Raw genomic sequence first — 18,409 nt, forward strand, 5'->3', positions numbered from 1 at the left:
AGCGTTAGCATCCCGCCTAAACAGGCAAGACTCCGTCCACACACCGAGCCTCAGACGAGACACGTGTTTCTCGGCGCTCTGCTCAGCGTCCAGTCCTTCCTATGTGAGGTGGATGTCCCACCAATTTAAAAAAAAAAAAAATCCCTTTTCTTTTTTAAGTTAATTGCTCTTGGGGACCCCCTAGTGGTCACAGGGCCCTAAGCAGCTGCTTAGTTTGCTTATGCCTTGGGCTGGCCCTGGTACTATGCATGGAGTTCAGATTACAAGGATTTATGTTAAGCATGAAAAACAGCAACAACAACAACTGAGTAGTTATGATTCTTTCAATTCAATTTAATTAAATGCATTTATTGTCATTGCTCAGCAGTACAATGAAATGATGTGTCCCCATTGGCTGATAATAAAAAACAGACAATATACATAAAACAACAGACAATGAAACACATAGAAGACACTACGGATAAATATATAGATGCAGTAATAAATAGGAGCAGCAGTTGCAGACTTAATTGCACATGCACAAAGATCCCAATTCCCCTATCTTATTATTCAATCTTGATCATACTTCTTTATTCCTAACACTTTTTAACACAACAAGATTCTTCAACAGACATCAGCTTATTTTACCTTTACCTGTTATTCACTTCTTTCATTGAAAACATCATCAATTGTATTTCCTTATTCCTGTCAGTGCTTCCGTGTTTCTTGCTGTTGTTCCTTCTCTTCCAAAGTCTGTCTGACTGACTGACTGACACTTGCCGGTTGTCGCCACTTCCTGTATCCATTATTTCAAAAGAATATCCCTCTAGCATTTGATACACAAACCTAGTCTTGTTTCCTCATTACTAGCAAACAAAGTGATTCTCAGGTGAGCTTTGAAAACCTCACAGCAGCTAGTTGGTTTAAACAGAGAAGCACATTACCTACAGGCTTCCATACATTTATTTTCTTGTAACATTTGTTGTGACAGTTTGTGATATGTTAATTATAAATATACATTTTGCTCTCAGATTTATAGTTAAGTCCATCAGCAAGATAGAATGTTAAAATCAGAGAGAAATGCATGATACCAGCCCACTTTCAGCCAAGTCGGCATATTAGGGACCAAGCTGTGAGAATAATTTTACCAACTAGGCCTAAAAATGAGGTAACAAAGTCTGACTATACACAATATAACAACTGAACAATTGACTTATTGACTATAGTGACTTGACCAAACCATATAACACACAAAAAAGGGAGAACTAACTAAAACCAAAGCAAATCTAACTAAACCCAAATCCTCTTGGGTTCGTTTCATTGATCCTAACTGCTATCAGTACCTTGAGTTGTACAGATTCCTATAAATGGCAGGCTACTAATGATGTTTGACCAAAAAACAAAAGAACACTGACTGATTTTACATTTTTATTACTGTTTTAAATGATTTTCATGTTTTCAATTATTAAGAATTGTTGGTAGAAACAGGAGAAGCCCGACCATGTTTGGACCTCATGGTTCAGACATAGAGTGGTGCTTCCTATGCCCAAAGTTGGAGATTGGTGGACATGGTTTGAGGAATTTATGAGCTCTTTGTAGTGTTAGTACATCCTCTAGTGAGCATGAGGTAGTTGAGGATGTCTGTGTTGGGTCTGATGATGTGATGTGAGCTGAACCTTATCTGGGATGGGTGATAAGCAACCACACTTTCATGGTAGCTCAGATCCTTGCTTGATGTTGCTTGACGTAGAGGTCACCACAGATGTAGCTGATAGCTGCGTTTGTGGTTCTTTGTAGCACTACTGCTGCCTGCGGTGAGCGGAGTCGAAGGCGGATGTGGGTTAAATTGGATCTGATTATATGTAAGCTGAAGCTGATCAGGGATGGGTTACACATATTTGCCTGTCAGGGTGTCTGGTGGAGATGTGAGGAGCCTGTCTTTGACTCTATCCCTTGGCTGAATCTTTATAGTCTGTATTTAAACCCAGTCTTGTTCATACATGGACGTGGAGTTTCGTTTAATGCCAGAGCGCCCTCTAGTGATCGGGATCTGAGGCAGATGTGGCTTGAATTGAGACAGATGAAATTTCACCAATAACCATTCTCCAAACACTTGTTTTCAGCAGGAGAATAATAATAAAAATCATAAAAAGAATAAATAATGTTGGTGCTTATAATAATAAGGACAAGAAAAATAAAGTGCTTATCTGTGTGAGGAATCAAGAGGCAGTTTGGAATTAAGAATTAAGAATTTATTGCACATGGGATAGATGAAAACTCCTTATTCTCCTTTTTACAATCATTGAGCATCTGAATTAGGCGGAAGTGAGTTTAATGCCTCTGGTTTTAATGCTGTTTCTTGTTATCTGGAATGTGCAGGTTTATATATCTGGTCAAGGTTTAATCAGGTCATCAGCTCCAAAGTTGTGTTCTTCCACATGTTTACATTCAGTTCGACTGTCACACATGTTGTCCTGTAGTTTTTTAAGTTGTCTGTATAGTTTTTGCTGTTGACCCCTTGGTCCAGTTACCCCCTCTATGTAAATGTTTGAACCCTACAACACACACAGGCTTTGTACAAACAGGAAGAGATAACATTATGCAGCAGCTCTTCAGTCGGCGTAGGCAGGCTGATCAGTCTTCAGAGGACACTGGTTTGTCCTTTCTCAGAATGCAATCACAAACCTGAGGATTTACTTTACTCGTTGAAGTAAAATTGATTTCAAGGAGCCGAGGCTTGTGTGTGTGCCAGCAGCTGATAACAGCACAGAATAGAACGGTTAATGTGTTATTGTTAACACCGGACTACATTTATGACATTTTGTGGATTATAGCCTTTAGTTTAATGGAATTTGATAGCGCTAGGTTTTATGGGTTCTCCCTGTACATACATTACAGTGTAATACATGGATTTACAATTGAGGTGCTATCACAATAATGGAGGCTTGTTTATTTGTTCTCCTACATCCTGGATTAAATGTCCCATACAAAGCTCTGACATCCAGAGACCAAACAGTCCTTTGCTGGAATAAAACCACAGACCCAACCTGTCCTTTATTAAGGAATATGTACCATGTGAGCGCAATATATAGGTCTTTAAAACTAGATTTATTATGGTAGCGTATGCCACATCATTGGGTAATAATACAGGACCCACCTTAGTCGATATTGCGCCTTATTGGTGCTAATTCACCAATTATTTTGCAATTAATCTAATGACCAAACCCAGTTGCACCGACCATGTGACTTTTGGAGCTCTTTTGGGGGGGTTGTGCCCTGTCTACACAAGCCACTGTATTTACTGCTCTGCAATAACCTCACATCAAGTAGTAAACATAGTTCTAACTACACCTGTGCTCACACTAGATCATGCCTGAGGGTATGCAAACACACAAAGACCCCTGTTAGATCTGTTATCCAGAGCAGTTACTCTCTTTGTTCTTATCTCCCATCTCTCTTCGTCTCACTGTACCTCCCCCCGATCTTTTAAATTCGGACCAAACCAAACCCAATTGGCTACAAGGCTCAGACGAATACAGACATATTCATTGGATTCTAAGGAGATCACCTCCAGGGAATGGATAGTCAGCCTTTGTATGAAGATGATGAAAGAGTCTTTGTTCAGAGGAAGTTGGACCTGAGCACAGTGGCGTTTTTCACCTGCTGAAAGCAGGAAAAGTGGACACAGTTTGAAAGGAATTACATGTAAAGTCTAGATGTGTTGAAGAAAGAACCGATTTCTCTTCGAAGTTTGTTCTGTGAGTGGATTTAGGGTATCTGGTCATTTTTAAATGCGTCTTTATGGGGTATGTATACCGGTTGTAGTAACAGTGGCTCCAAATGTTCCTAAAACCTACAAGTCTGGACTGCTATCTATTTGAAATGTAAAGTTTCTACATGAATCATCTTTCCAGTACTCTTGTATCGTCTGGGTCTTGTATATGCCATTGTAGATTGTGTTTTTATCTGAGGTTGTATAGCACTAGCAGCAAGAAAAAAGTCGTACTTTGGTCAGTTTACTTTAAGGGGACCCATCGTGAAAAACAAACCTGAGTCAGTGTTTGTCCTTTTATCAAGTGATTTTGTGACTCACGCAAGTTTGTCCTTGATTGGGTGAATAAGATTGTTTCTTGCTAGATAGCTGTCGTACCCAGAGTTTTCCCTGACAGTGGAACAGACAAAGTCTGAAAAGGAAGTCCAAAAAGGCTGGTTGAAATTATTATTATTATTATTATAATTAAGAGTCTCAGCTCATGGGAAGTTGAGTCTAAAAGAAGAGAAGAGGAATTTTATAGCCTGCGGAAATACAGAACTCACTGCTCTTGGTGTGCAGTGAGTCGGTTGCAACAGAGGGAAACTTGCACGGACACAGTGAACTGTAAACAGTCCACCAGGTTAAAAACCTCACCTGACTGTCTGAGAGGTGAAACTTCCACGTGCGAACACAATGCCTTGTGACGTTTTCCCGCCGCTGATCCTGCTGCTCTTCTTGTCTACGTTTGGGACATCTCAAGAATGCTTTAAGGACCCTAAATCAGCCTACAGATTCACCGGAGCTGTCTGCCGCCTCACCTACCCTGCTGCCGTTGTGTGTGAGTGGAAGTTTGACCCTGTTTTGGTGTTTACTTCATTAACAAATGACATATTTAATGAACAAATACCCCCCCAAAATGGTTCATAATATGTTTTTACCAAAATGTAGGTCTTTTATATCAGTCTGCCCCTCCCACATATGTTTCCCTTGCATCAATCCACTGCCACATTTACCAACAAAAGTAAAATAATACTTGCTGCAAATGTACAACAAAAAACAAATGAATGCTTAAAATTTGAACTATTTCAATTTAACACCGTCCAACGATGTGTTTAAATCAGCATAAAAAATGTATCCAGTTTAAAGTGGATAAAGCGCAAGTAAATCAGTCTGCATTGATCTATAAATGAATGTGGGAGACTCTCAGCATCCGAATGCAACTGGACTGATATGTTGATGAATCTGCAGTCAGGGCACAGTCATTATACACAACTGTTCACTGTATCACCATGAAATAACACCAGGCTACTACAGAACAACCACACACAGCTCAACACACACTAGATCGGTCGATTGTAACTGCTTTTAGCAAAAATGCCATCTCATGTTTTATTCTTGAGATTTAATGCTGTGTTACATCAATTGTGAAACGATTTATGATATTAGATCACAGAGAGTACATAAGGGTTCATTAGAGTTATGACAGAAATAGTGTCCAATGAAATCATATACATGAGTTCAGTAATTATTTCTTTCTATTATCCTTACTATCTGCTTCTGAAACCGTGAATGCATTTGAAGCAGGACTCTAAATGGAAAATTAATCACCCAAAAGAGGTTCATGTGTGATCAGATGTTGTCCTCAACTTTCACACACTTCAACATCCATGAGCAGAGTTAGAAAGAGATAAGAAATCTGGTCATCAATCAATATGTTATCATGGAAGTTGATACTGTATCTCTATGCAACACCAAGATGTCAGTCAGTCACTGTTGTTTGAAGCTTAGAGACTGTTTTTACAGATACTGTATATCCAAAAACTATTTTACCCTCTTTTGAAGAATTAAAAAAATATGCACATTAGCTGTAGTCTCATTATAGTTTATTTCTCAAAAAGTGAAAACACAAATGTTATATCAACTTTAAAACCACATTTCCAGCATTTACTAACAACTCAAAGTGAAGGAGGTAAAAAAAACTGAATTAAAGCAGATAACCACGTTTCCCTTATTGTGTTTTGTCTTTTGTATTTCTATATGAAAGTGCAGGTGTGTGTTTGTGTTTCCCTGCCGTAGATCTGTGTGTAAGTGCTCACATGTTTATGTTGCTTGCAGTGAATGAGAAAACCACTAAAGTGATCGAGGCAGCGTTCCAACATGCCAGATACCCGAGTGTGAAGGGAGAGAAGTCACTGAACTTCATAGGCAAAGTCACATATGGCCTGGAGAAGTAAGTGGACACACACATACACGCACACACACACAAAATGCCATCATGTCATCATGCCATGTCATGTGGTGTTTCTATGTTTGACCCACCTAGTTTGGAGATTCACAACCTAACAATTGGTCGGAGTACATTTGAGCTGCATCCAGGTGAAGGCATCGCCATGGAGATAAGCAATGTGTCTGCAGTATTCAAAGGGACCATCCAATATGGATATGGCAGCTGGCTGTGAGTCTTGAGTGTGTGTGACCAACATCATCCTACCATCACTTTGTGGTTAACTCCGACTTTTTAGTCGTTTCTCATTAAGCAAACTTCTAATGTAAAATGTATCACCTCCTCTGCACCAAGAACATTTCCCAGGAAATTGCTGTTGATAATTTGATTGCTTTGCACTGACTGCCATCTGTATTTTATTTTTTATCTAGTGTCAATGTTGCACAATCAATTGACTTCGAGATTGAGTCTCAGATTGACCTTGGAATCAACCCCAAACTTTGTAAGTACTTTATTGTATACTGAGCACCTGTTGTTTAATGCTCTTCCTTAACAGGAGGTACTGGTTTGAATTAGGCCAATTCTCACTAGTCCTGTTTTCTGGTTAAATGGAGGTCTAAGAACATAACAAAACCCAAACTGAAACTGTACCAAAGATATCCATGTTGAAATTCATTCAGAGAGGCTGCCACATTTTTAGAAAATTTGGTCATGCAATAGTTAAAATATAATAGATGTTGTATTCACAGTGAACACAGAATCCAAATAGATCATCACAGATTTAATATTTATTTTCTCCCCACATTTGCATAATAGCTTAAATACTGAATAAAAAATGTCAGCTCTATGATTCAGAATGCTAACAGAAAAACACACAGAAGATACAGATTGACTCCTAATGATGCCTCTGGAAGAATTTTAAGAACATAATCTTCTTAGTGAGCTAAAAACAAGGTCAGGCAGCTCCAAAGTAAAAAAAAAAGAGGCCATATTCCTGTACAGAAAGGTCTCTTCCATTTAAGTCAATCAAAAACCACAAGCCATGAAAAATATAGAGAGATACCAATTAACTGTCCTCTGTTATCTCTGTCTGTCTCCTCTGTCAGACTGTGGTAAAGGGAAGGTGGCAGCCGACACATCAGACTGCTATCTGAGCTTTCACAAGCTCCATCTGCATCTGCAGGGAGACAAAGAGTAAGTTACAGAACGCTGTGCCTGAAACCTGATTGACAGTCAGCATCTTCATTACATAATCCTAGTTCACACTGTCTGACCCTGTTTCGTATGTGTTTGCTGCTGTTCAGACCGAACTGGCTGAAGAAGCTCTTCACTAACTTCATCACTTTCACTGTCAAACTGGTCGTCAAGGGACAGGTGAGGGCAAAAAAAGACCACCACATGTCAGCCACACAGTGAGAATAAATCAATGAATCACAGGAAGCTGCATGTCTTCATATTGTCAAAGTAAAGTCAATACTGTAGCAATGATGAGTCTGGTCTCAAATGCAGATTTGTAAGGAGATCAACAAGGTGGCAAATATACTGGCTGACTTCATACAAGACACAGCAGGTGGGTATTTGTGTGTGTTTGTGTCTGTGTGTGAGAGAGATATCGTCAAAACATCTAGAAAGCATTCATTTGGTTATCTGTGTATGCAAGGTTGTGTGTCCATGTCCTTGTCCTTTTCTGTAAATTCTTAAAGGTATGACTGTTGGAATGCCTTTAAGCAACAGTGTGTGTGTGTGTGTGTGTGTGTGTGTGTGTGTGTGTGTGTGTGTGTGTGTGTGTGTGTGTGTGTGTGTGTGTGTGTGTGTGTGTGTGTGTGTGTGTGTGTGTGTGTGTGTGTTTCCAGAGCAGTTCCTCAGTGATGGAGATATCAGTGTCGATATCGGCGTGACTGCCAACCCTGTCATCACTGCTAACTACATAGAATCCTACCACAAGGTAAACAATACCTTTAAATACAGTCAAATACACAGCAGTATAAATGAGATGATGGTACAGTCTTAACCTTTTCCTTCTCATAAATGATCCAGGGGCTGACCAACTACAACAAGACTACTGCTGTCATCAGTGACTCAGTTTTCCACCCCAGCCAGCTGACTGAACACAGGATGCTGTACTTTTGGGTCTCAGGTCAGCAGTCGCCGTTGCATTTTCTTTACAAATATAAGATTGCAGATTCAATAGAACAGAAAGGTGTGGCAATTCCTCATAGTTATGCCTTATAGTGCATTCTATAGGGACATCCATATGTGACCTTTTCTTCCTCTTAATTTCTGCTACGATGGTCTGTTGGGACTGATGTTAAAATATGGTCTTTATCTGTAATTATCTCTTCATTTGATGTTCAAATTCAACACCAGGCTGCAGAAATCTCTTACGCCACACATCAGACAGTCTCCCCACTTATTTGTTGTAGAAAATGCACTCATACCTGCTGTATGAGTAGATGACAAAGAGTTAGTTGACTATGTGCTCATGAGGATATGAACGAGATTATCTTTCTTACTTTCAACAAATGCTGTGCAGAGCCAAATCAACAATGAACTCAAGCCTGAAGCCTGATATATCTTGTACCTTTGTGTTGTCTATTATTATTAACTATTAAGAACACATAAATGAGTGTCATATTCCTTCATTATGAAGATTATGGTCACCTTAGTTTAGAAATGGCTCCAAAGACTAATAACAGCGATCGATCTCAGTCTCCAGAGAGTAGTTCTATGTAATGTAGATGCTACTGAGCATGCACAGGAGCATGATTCTATTCACCGCTTTGTTAGCTTGTTGTGCTGCATATCACAACCTTTTAACTTTGCACTACATTGTACATCTCTCAAAGAACTTCAGTACCTCCTTCAACTTACAGGTTGCACTTTAAGATCCAGTCTAGTCTAACTTCACTCTCTTCTAGTGTTGCAGCCAAAAAAATCCGACTAGATCAGCTTCTTAGTTATCAAGATTCTTTACTCTCTTGAAATATAATTTAGTGTGGTGTAGCTAGCATTAACTTGTTTTTCACCTCAGACCAGGTCTTTAACCCCATGATGACTGCTGCCCACCACGATGGCCGCTTCAAACTCAACATCTCTGAAGCAGAGCTTACTGTAAGTACATCACTCTAAAACTCCCAGAGAAGCTACATTTCATGTCATGCATTGATGTGCTAACTTGTTGATAAAATAATTAAGTAACATTGATGTTACTTACTGATCTGAGATTTCTGGAACCTGACTGATTCTCATTGGCTCTGCATATACAAAAAGTACATAATAGACAGTTTGCTATATGCCTTTCTTGTTGAGGATCTCTTGTTGGTGGTTACTTACTTTACACTGATGAATGTGATTTTAGGAACTCTTCACGACAAAGCTTGACAGTGCCATGCCTGAATTGATTAGAAAGGTAATGCAGAAATCATCTTCATCCCTGCACACTGCCCAACACATACACACCTTTGTTAGAACATATCCAAAGCATATGTCATCATGGAGAGAGCAGGAACATAATAATATTGTCTTGATTTGTGTGTGTCACAGTGTCTCTTGGAATCCAGCTCTCCAGAGCTAAGAGTGTGGAGTTCATCCATTCCCTTTCTAAACACCTCCACCCTGGGTACAACCGTCCGGGGAGATGTCTCTGGAGAGCTCTACTGTGGAAGTCAAGACACACCAACACTCTTCCTCCAAATGGTCAGATGGGAGGGGGGGAGGGATTTTAGTCATGTTAGAATATTTTCAGCCATCTACTGTTACAAAGAATAGAAAAGATAATGACTTAAGAATCTCAATTGCTGACCTGTTTTGATGCATCACAAAAGACTTCAAAAGACTTCTTCCTCAATTTCCTCTCTGTCCATCCAAGATCCCACTACAGTTTACTGAAAGTTATTTCTAAGCAGCTAGAATTGTTTGCTAAAAGTAATGGGCAAATAGTTAAAATAATTAGTTATAATGAATTCACATTTGGAGTAACTATCTACAGTAAATAGTTTTTTAAAATATGATATATAATAAAGCTCTAACAATTAGTGAAATGTAATGTAATTCTGTTACAGTTTTGACCAGGAGATGTCTACACTGACAATTCATTATACAGTATGTATGAAAGAATATTTACTAGGTAACAGTGTTTCTTAATGTGTACTTTAAAATGAATGAAAACACATTCAAAAACATGATGGTTGGTGTCAATGAAGATATTCTTGAGTGCATAGATGTAGGACTATGTCAGAGACACATTGTGGGGATCCACTAGTGTAGAAGATAATACTCTATGTGCCTTCTTGTCAATTAAGCTGCATAACGAATCTCCAGATATCTGTTTTTTCAATATTTGACATGGACTCTTTGCTTTAAAAGTGGTGACATCTACTGGCTTGGTATTACATTTGTATATAGAACGATTCATTTCAAGACCATCATCATGGCATTGGTTCATCTTGTTGCAACATTTGAGCTTTGAAAGCTTAATACTGTGTTGAGTGAACTTTGAGGGAGAGAGAACATAGCTCTGACAATCTATGACAACATTATCTGTCATACTGTGCTATACTTTTCATTTGTGGGCAGGATCTGTTGTGAAGGTTTCAGTTTGTTTCACTGTTTGTTTTTTTATGTCTAGTTCTACTCCATAGATGTCACAGCTTCCTATGCTGACAAGAAACTCTCCCTGCAGGGTAAACCATCAGAGTAAGAGCTTTAATTTTCACAAGAATTACTGAGCTTGCAGCAACCTGCCTGCCGTATTCAGCATGTTTGTTTAGACAGCCTTGCTTAATCCTGCAAAATGGTATGGTCTTATTCTTCTCTACCCAATACCCCATAACAAAACACTGACTGCTCATGAATTCTGCAGTTTTTAACACAAGTTTATTCCAAGTTTACTGTGACAAAACCTGACAAATGTCTGATATTTCCCTAAATATCCTTTTTTCTTTCTTTATTACTCACAAAACAATCAACAGCAACTTTAAAAAATATCCTCACATTATTTTGAACTGCAAAATGCGGATGATAATTTCCATGCCTGTGATTTTAGTTGAATTCTAACGTTTTACACACACCTTTACACTTCTTTTTTAATCATCTGGCTTTTACAAATCTTCTCTTGTTCTCATTTAATACCTAATGATAAGGACAGGTTCACAGTTTTTGTGTCTGTCTTAAAACAACAGTTAAATGTCCAAATGAACACTAAAGCAAGTTTTTCTCCACTATATAAGTCCATTATTCTCATGTTACGTGCTTGGTGAGTGATGGAGTTTATACTTTTCTCTAGGATTCATGTCCAAGCTGACCTGCCCTTAGAAAATCTACCGGTAAGATAGCTCACTGACAATTACAGTTACACTTTACAATATTTTAAAAGTGTAATTGGTGGTTTTTGCACAATGGCACACAATTGCACAGGAAATTATTCCAGAAATTTGACAGAAACAAGATACACTCAAATGCATTTGAATTTCAGCTGGTACTACAGAGCCCTAGTACATGGGAATGAAAAAAAATACTCTTCTTCTCCTGCAAAACTTTTGTGTTATCCTAAGAAAACTTTTATCATTCTTAAAGAGTTATATTTTTGTGTTGGCTGCCGGAAGCCTTTAAAAATGAAAGTGCTACCCTTGAGGAGAAAAATTTAATTTGGCTCAAAACTGCACAACTTGCATATGAAAATACTGACTATCATTTATTCTCAAAGTGTAATGCATTATTTAATGCAATATGTCATGCCGACACAGTTGAAAACGACATATATTGAGGTTCCCAGATTATGTTTTGACATCCATTAGTACTTAGGAAGACAACACTAAGGTTTTGAGAAAGAATACAAAAATATTCACTGCCATTTTAATTATTATGCTAAAGTGATGCTAATGTTTGGTTTGACTTGTTCAATCACTGCTGCTTACAGCTTCTAGATTCAGCACAACTGGAGTTCATAAAAGAAGCTGTGGAGAAGATAGGCATTCCTAAGGTCCTCTCTGGTAAGACAGACACACACACACACACACACACACACACACACACACACACACACACACACACACACACACACACACACACACACACACACACACTATTGTTTGTCCAGTATTTCCTTTCAACTGTATGTGTCTTGTTTTTGCTGTTGCAAATACAGTAGTAACATTGTGGTCATTGCTTTGTGTGTGCTGTAGGAATACTTGTATGACCAATTGAAAAGCACTACCTGAAAATGCTATCAACTTATACCAGGGTCAAAGCGTAAAATAGCTCCTGGAAGTGGAAGTCAAGTCTGCAGTAGAAAAGAAGTAAAGAAATGTGATTTTCCCTAATACATTGGTATTGTGTGTTCCAGTTCTTGCGACTGAGCTGACCAGGTTGTTGGACAAACAGGGAACAAACTTATTCGACATCTCTAACCCAGAAGTGCTTCCTCGGGATGTGAGTCTTCTTTAACTTTTACTCGTTCTTTTAGGTGCTTTTGTTTGTTGTTTTACTTCTGTTTCTTTTCTCTTTCAACTCTCATCGGATTTGTTCTCTCCATGCTGCAGGGCTTTGTGATCATTCAGATGGATTTTGGTTTCCCTCATCACCTCCTGGTTCAGTTCCTCAAGAGGACACTGGAGCAACATGAATCAGATCCTTAGTGAATCTTGCCTAAAATATTTAACCCTTCAGAGTTATCTAGATAATGAAGATGTGGACAAGCTTGTCACTGATGATCTCATCTCCACTGGTGACTATATACGTGCATGACACCATGTTTGGAAAATGATCATATATTTAGAGCCTTTTTTTTGTTTTTTTAAATGTATAAGTCACTCTTCATTTTCTTCATCTTTATTTAGTTGAAAATTCCATTATTTTTTTCATGGAGGGTTGAAGGATGTTTAAGTTAAAATAGCTGTCTGTACTCGTGGCTAAGGGTTTGTGTCAATTATTTTAAACACCAATATGAATTGTGTAAAATGTAAACCAGTTATCAAATAAAATTCTAAGAAACATCTGGAAATAAGTGCTCATGAGTTCAGTTATTCCATTTATAAACATTATTAGTTTCCCATTCAGTCAAACAGCAACCAAAGCTGTTTCTAATCATAGCAGTTAGGGGTTATTTGAAATCTGTGGTCATTTTGGAGACTATACATTGAGGTGGCGGTGGTGTTGCATTGCAAGGTCTTTTTAACAATAAATGTGCCAAATTAGAAATGGCTGAATTTCCTTTAGCTGCTTCATTTTCAGGGTGCTAACTTGTAATGTTGGCTCATGGTCACACTGCTATTGTTTACTGGGACACTTGAATACAAAAGAACCATTATTAACGTTATTAGTAACATGTGCTTTTCCTACCATGACACATCAAAATCTCTGCTGTTAAAAATGAGAAAGACTGTTATAAACATGAGGGTTAAAGCAACGGATGGTTACATGGTAACCTAGGTTCTCTGAGTGGAGAGACTATCTCTCCACCGTACATATGGAATATGTAGGGTGGAGAGATAGTCTTGACACGATAGAGAACAAATGTTATGAGACTGGTTAACTAGCTAGCTTTGTTTGCTTTTTTAAAAACATTTTTGGACAGATTTAGGCTCCCCGTTGCCAATCTTTAAAGTCAATAATTAAAACAGACACAAGACTGAAAAGAATAGTTTTATCTTAACTGTTAGCATCAGCATATTTCCTTTTAATGATTATTCCTTCCTTAAAGACTACTCCTTTAAAAAATAAAGCAACATGTATTAAGATGTGCTAAAACTGAATGTAAAGCCAATTTCTGACGATACTCACACTGTTCTTCTTACACTGTCTTTCTTAACTTCAAAGTTGCAATGCACACAATCAGCCACTAGATGTCTCCCTGTAGCACCAACATCTCAGACCAAAACAAATGTGTGTCTCATCTACTCAATACAGTTTAGTACAGGGGAAAAAAGAAGTATGGATCAAGATTCTGTTCATTGCCTATTTCTAATTTATTAAACATGTTCAGTGTAGTGTTTAGCAGGAATTTGAGACGGTTTGTTGGCACAGCAGCATGTTGGAAAGGGATGTGGGGTACATACATGGACTCATGCACTAACATGCACGCACCAAAGAACAATGAAGCCCAGATAACAACACACACAGAGGGAGTGTGACCTTATTGTCTGTTCCGGTCACCAATACTAAAATGATACACATCATGGGGTCAAATTATACACATCACAAGTGTGTACAGTATTTCCTGTATTGAGAAAACTCTAATCAGGTGATGGCCTAGTTCCTGGACTTTTTTATCTCAAAATCTGAGTAATAAAACACAGTTGATGTTTGGCCGAAGCTGAGCCACCAAGAGAACACGTGAAAAACATTAAGAATTTGTTGATTGTAAAAACCTGCCTATCAAAAACAATTAGGCCAACAATGTTTTTCAGATCATCAACGTATTACTGGGTATTGAGGTCTATATAACAACAGAATGACACAGTGGTACAGTCCCATATGTTACCTTTACAAAAACATACAATGCATCAAGACTGAATATTGGTTTATTTAGAGTCAGATAAATATTAATCAGAATAAATGAATGTTTTTAACATCCAACAACACCATAATCGAGAAATAAAAGATAACTGTAGAATAAGTGTATAAGTGTGTTTCTTTAATATCACAACCCCCTACAGACTTTCAGCTGAGTTTAATTCTGTCTAAGAGTTATTTCAATTTTAACACGAGGGATTTCTGTGACTCATTTACATTCTGAGCAACAGATCTGATGTACATTAGGTGGATTATATCTTACACTTGACATCAAATTGAAATCCAGTCTATATATTTCCTCATCACAACACAATTAGTCCTAAGTCCTCAAATAGATTACTCATTAAATGACTAACATGTTAACACTGCCCTGTTACAAACTAACAAAGTCATAAAGACACCTGACTGACAGGTGAGTCACTGATTAGAAAGTTCTGGTAAACTGTTGGTAAACTAATGAATGGAAATACACTTCTAGAAAGTCACAAAACCCCCAGAAAAGCAACATGACTTCATGACTGCAAAAATAATCATGAAACAGACAAAAGAACCTCAGGAAAGGAGGAATCATCAACATGCATAGTGCTTTTCAGTAAGTCAAAGCCACTATTTAGTGCCATCTGCTTGTTAGAGTCAAGAAGAACAACATGACATATGTCTGGTGTCTTTTGCTAACAGCCTTTAACAGAAACCTCTTCATTGAAGAAATAGGCTGCATAAGGAGCACTGCTGTTGCTGCTTCAGTTCATTATTGTTGGTTGAGCAAACAAAAAGAGACTAACAGCTGGAACTGCATCTGTGAAGACATTATTTCTATTTTTCACAAAGTCAAAAATCATGTCATTTGAAGGATAAAACAAAAAAATCATGTTTACATCTTTACATCTTTACTGTTCCTTCATTAGACATAATACTTACATTAACAATGACGTGAGTTCCAGCATTTACTGTAATGCAATACAGCAATCAATACTGTTTTGTGTTAGTTGTAGCACTTGTATGTGACAAGTCAAAATGTCTACTATAAAAACAATTTATTCTAACCTTCATTTCATTCCACATCATTTCCACAGGACAAGCGCAAACCCCCAACTGTGGCATTAGTGCATCAACATTAAAACACACACCTCTTTCTGTTTCAAGTGTTTAGTGTTCTGGGATGTAAATGACAAAAGTTGTATGTCTGTCATTTTATTATCTACTATTCTTAAGGAATAGTATATTTATAAAACAAAACTGTAGAATTTCTAGAGATAAGTGTAACTATTTAAAACAAATCTATTAAAACTTTTCTGACCTTAACTGGGCTGTCTCTTATATTGTTGGTATAAACTCTCCTTTGGTATTGATATCATAATTCAGCAACCTGCAAAGTTCACACAACTGTAGCCAATTAAGGAGATTGGGAGTGAGGTCCATCATTTTTGGTAACCACTAGGTGGCACTGTTGAACCACAATCAAGCAAACGTTACTGTAAATGTATACTCAGATGACTACTTGAGTAAATAGTAACAGTATATCTGACAGGGTAAAATGATCCTAAACCTTTGTTACAGCAGCTCAACCCTCTATGCTCACTGTATTTTACACAGTCACTCTACCAGGAGCAACAACTTCAGTTTATTGTGAATGGCATTTAAAGAAAACAAGAGAGATAATCCCTTGCACACAGATCACTCTGTTTACTGACTTTGGTAACCCAAAGGGATTGTTTGTTTTACATGAAGACAAACAAAGAGGACACATGATAAAAAGCAAACTTTAAACTCCAGCCTTCCAATTATAAATAGATTAATGATATTCAAATAATGAAACTGTGTGCATGAGCCTGATTAGTGCCATAAAACAACTTATGCTACTTTATTTCTACTCTATTTATTTATATTCCTGTAATTGTCTCTCTTTGTCACTGCGGCTGGAAATGTAATGCAATGTCTTTGTTTACATTGGAGAAATTCCAGCAGCATCAGCAACAAATATGAAGACTTTGAAAAATTGGATACAGCTTGATTCAGAAATAGAGGAAAGCACATTTTTATTGAATTATCTGAATGCATGACAGTGTCACCTTTAATCTGCACGAGTTTAAACTCAGTGCAGTCCCAAATATTTACATGCACGGACAAGTATGTGGAGTCAATCTGCAAAATTGCTCACAATGACAGACTATGAGCTATGTACCATTCTCTGACATGTTTTAACACAATGCCTATTCTCTAAGGTCAGTTTTCTGCAGCCTGTCTGTCTGCACCGACCATATTTACTTTCTCTCTTGTTGCTGTTCTGTCCAGCCTGACTGGAACCTTGTGACAGTTTTTAAGAGACAGTGTATCGGTGAATTCAGTCATGCATTGTTTCTGTGCTGGTGAAAGACTGGCCTGGTCAATTTTGCTGTCACAATCTGTATCTTATTTACCAAAAGCACAACCGCTGGCTGGGTCACATAGATGTAAACAAGCAACTTGCCTGGGCAAAAGCCCCAGCTGACCATTCCAACCATTTGGCCTCCCACTACTCTTTGTCTCTCTGTTAACATTCCTCTACACTGCATTCTTGCCCTGTCTGTCTCTGTGTCAGCAATGGGAGCCAAGGCCTCCACATGACTCTGTGATATACACTGAAACTCTTCCTCTCTGGGTATCAAGATGTTTGGCCATCATTGCCTTGAGTCAACCATTTTGGGGGAGGGGGGTTATTCCTTTTAAAATGATCTGTTATCTCTCTTTCACAACAAGGAAGCACATTCTGCTCACTTTAAAGGTGCACCGTTCCTCTTCTTCAGCAATGTTTACATGGTCACCACCCTAGAAGAACCTGCTTAACCTCTCCTTGTATGTAAACACAATGTCCACTTTTCTGTCCAGGGGAAGGACACTGAGTTCATGCACACACACACACACACACACACACACACACACACTATAAGTAAGGAAAAGAGAGAGAGAAAGCTTCTAGCCCTCCAAGCAGTGGTCGGTGACCTCTGTACCTTCCCCCAGTCTCTGCTTGCTGTGACTTTGCATTCCTTTCAGTTTCAAACACAACCATAAACACACACACACTCACACACACACACACAAACACACCCCGCTTTCTTTCCCTCACTGTCACTGTCATTACCTTTCTCTCTTATTCACCATCCTCGTCTTCCTGCTTTTTCTTCTTTATTAGCAACAGTCGAAAGGAATCTTTAAGGGGGAAACTGACATTCCACTGAAAGAAAGTACAAATTCATTGTTCAGGGTGGGGGTAACTTAATATATTACCATAAACTGCCGACAGCAAAAGACCCCCTTTGCCAAAATGTAACCACCAAAATTGCGATGGAGGGAGTCCAAACCATATGTCTTATTGATTTATTCAGCAAGTCAGCAAGTGCAGTATTTTGGCCCACTGTTCTGTACCCCACTCACACTGATTACTGCAGCAGCAAATTCAACCTTCATCATTGCACAACCTCAGATTTTACAAGCACCTGGGCTGCGGTCATTTGCATTGCTTAAATGTGCTTTGAATTGGTTTGTGTTTTGTTGTTGGGGAATTCAGTAGTTACAACTTTTAGTTAAAGCTGCATTTATCGAGATCTGGTCACTATGAAAGCATCAAAGCAAGCTGACACATACACAACCACTACTACAACTGTGAAGCCAGTCCTGGTCCAATATTTAACTTACACCCATGTGATGTGGAAACGTAAAGCTTCCAGTATACATAGTCACTGTATATGAATTTATGATCATTCATGTGCCGTTATCAGTGTTAGTTCTTACATATCCCTCTTGTTGTCTGGTTTGACTGTTTATAAAGCACAAGGTAATTAGCACCCAATTCTTAGCCAACTTCATTCCAACTTATTACCACAGGTGTTACACTTATATTACCACAGGTGTTACACAAAATTGACCCGAAGACAACAGGAGGGTTATCTTGGTAAATACAACAG

The 18,409-nt window shown here is 38.3% G+C and overlaps 1 protein-coding gene across 1 annotated transcript; it reads left to right on the forward strand.

Annotated features, from left to right (window-relative positions):
* Positions 1 to 4,199: 4,199 nt before the first annotated feature.
* cetp (cholesteryl ester transfer protein, plasma) lies at positions 4,200 to 12,960 on the forward strand. The gene is made up of 17 exons (XM_053318992.1): positions 4,200 to 4,571; positions 5,849 to 5,963; positions 6,057 to 6,188; positions 6,389 to 6,459; positions 7,064 to 7,151; positions 7,262 to 7,331; positions 7,467 to 7,527; positions 7,811 to 7,902; positions 7,995 to 8,094; positions 8,989 to 9,068; positions 9,316 to 9,366; positions 9,501 to 9,653; positions 10,585 to 10,652; positions 11,242 to 11,281; positions 11,875 to 11,947; positions 12,301 to 12,386; positions 12,497 to 12,960. The coding sequence occupies exons 1-17, from the start codon at positions 4,427 to 4,429 to the stop codon at positions 12,590 to 12,592; spliced, it is 1,521 nt and encodes a 506-aa protein (XP_053174967.1). The 5' UTR covers positions 4,200 to 4,426; the 3' UTR covers positions 12,593 to 12,960.
* The last annotated feature ends 5,449 nt before the right edge of the window (positions 12,961 to 18,409 follow it).

Source organism: Scomber japonicus, chromosome 5 (assembly GCF_027409825.1).
Source record: "Scomber japonicus isolate fScoJap1 chromosome 5, fScoJap1.pri, whole genome shotgun sequence".
Classification (NCBI taxonomy): Eukaryota; Metazoa; Chordata; class Actinopteri; order Scombriformes; family Scombridae; genus Scomber; species Scomber japonicus.

What these genes read in the sequence shown, in the direction of transcription:
- cetp (XM_053318992.1), top strand. Translation starts at nt 4,427, where the DNA reads ATGCCTTGTGACGTTTTCCCGCCGCTGATCCTGCTGCTCTTCTTGTCT. An exon ending in TATGGATATGGCAGCTGGCT is followed by an intron (nt 6,189 to 6,388) that starts GTGAGTCTTGAG and finishes TTTTTTATCTAG; the next exon opens with TGTCAATGTTGCACAATCAA. An exon ending in TGGAATCAACCCCAAACTTT is followed by an intron (nt 6,460 to 7,063) that starts GTAAGTACTTTA and finishes CTCCTCTGTCAG; the next exon opens with ACTGTGGTAAAGGGAAGGTG.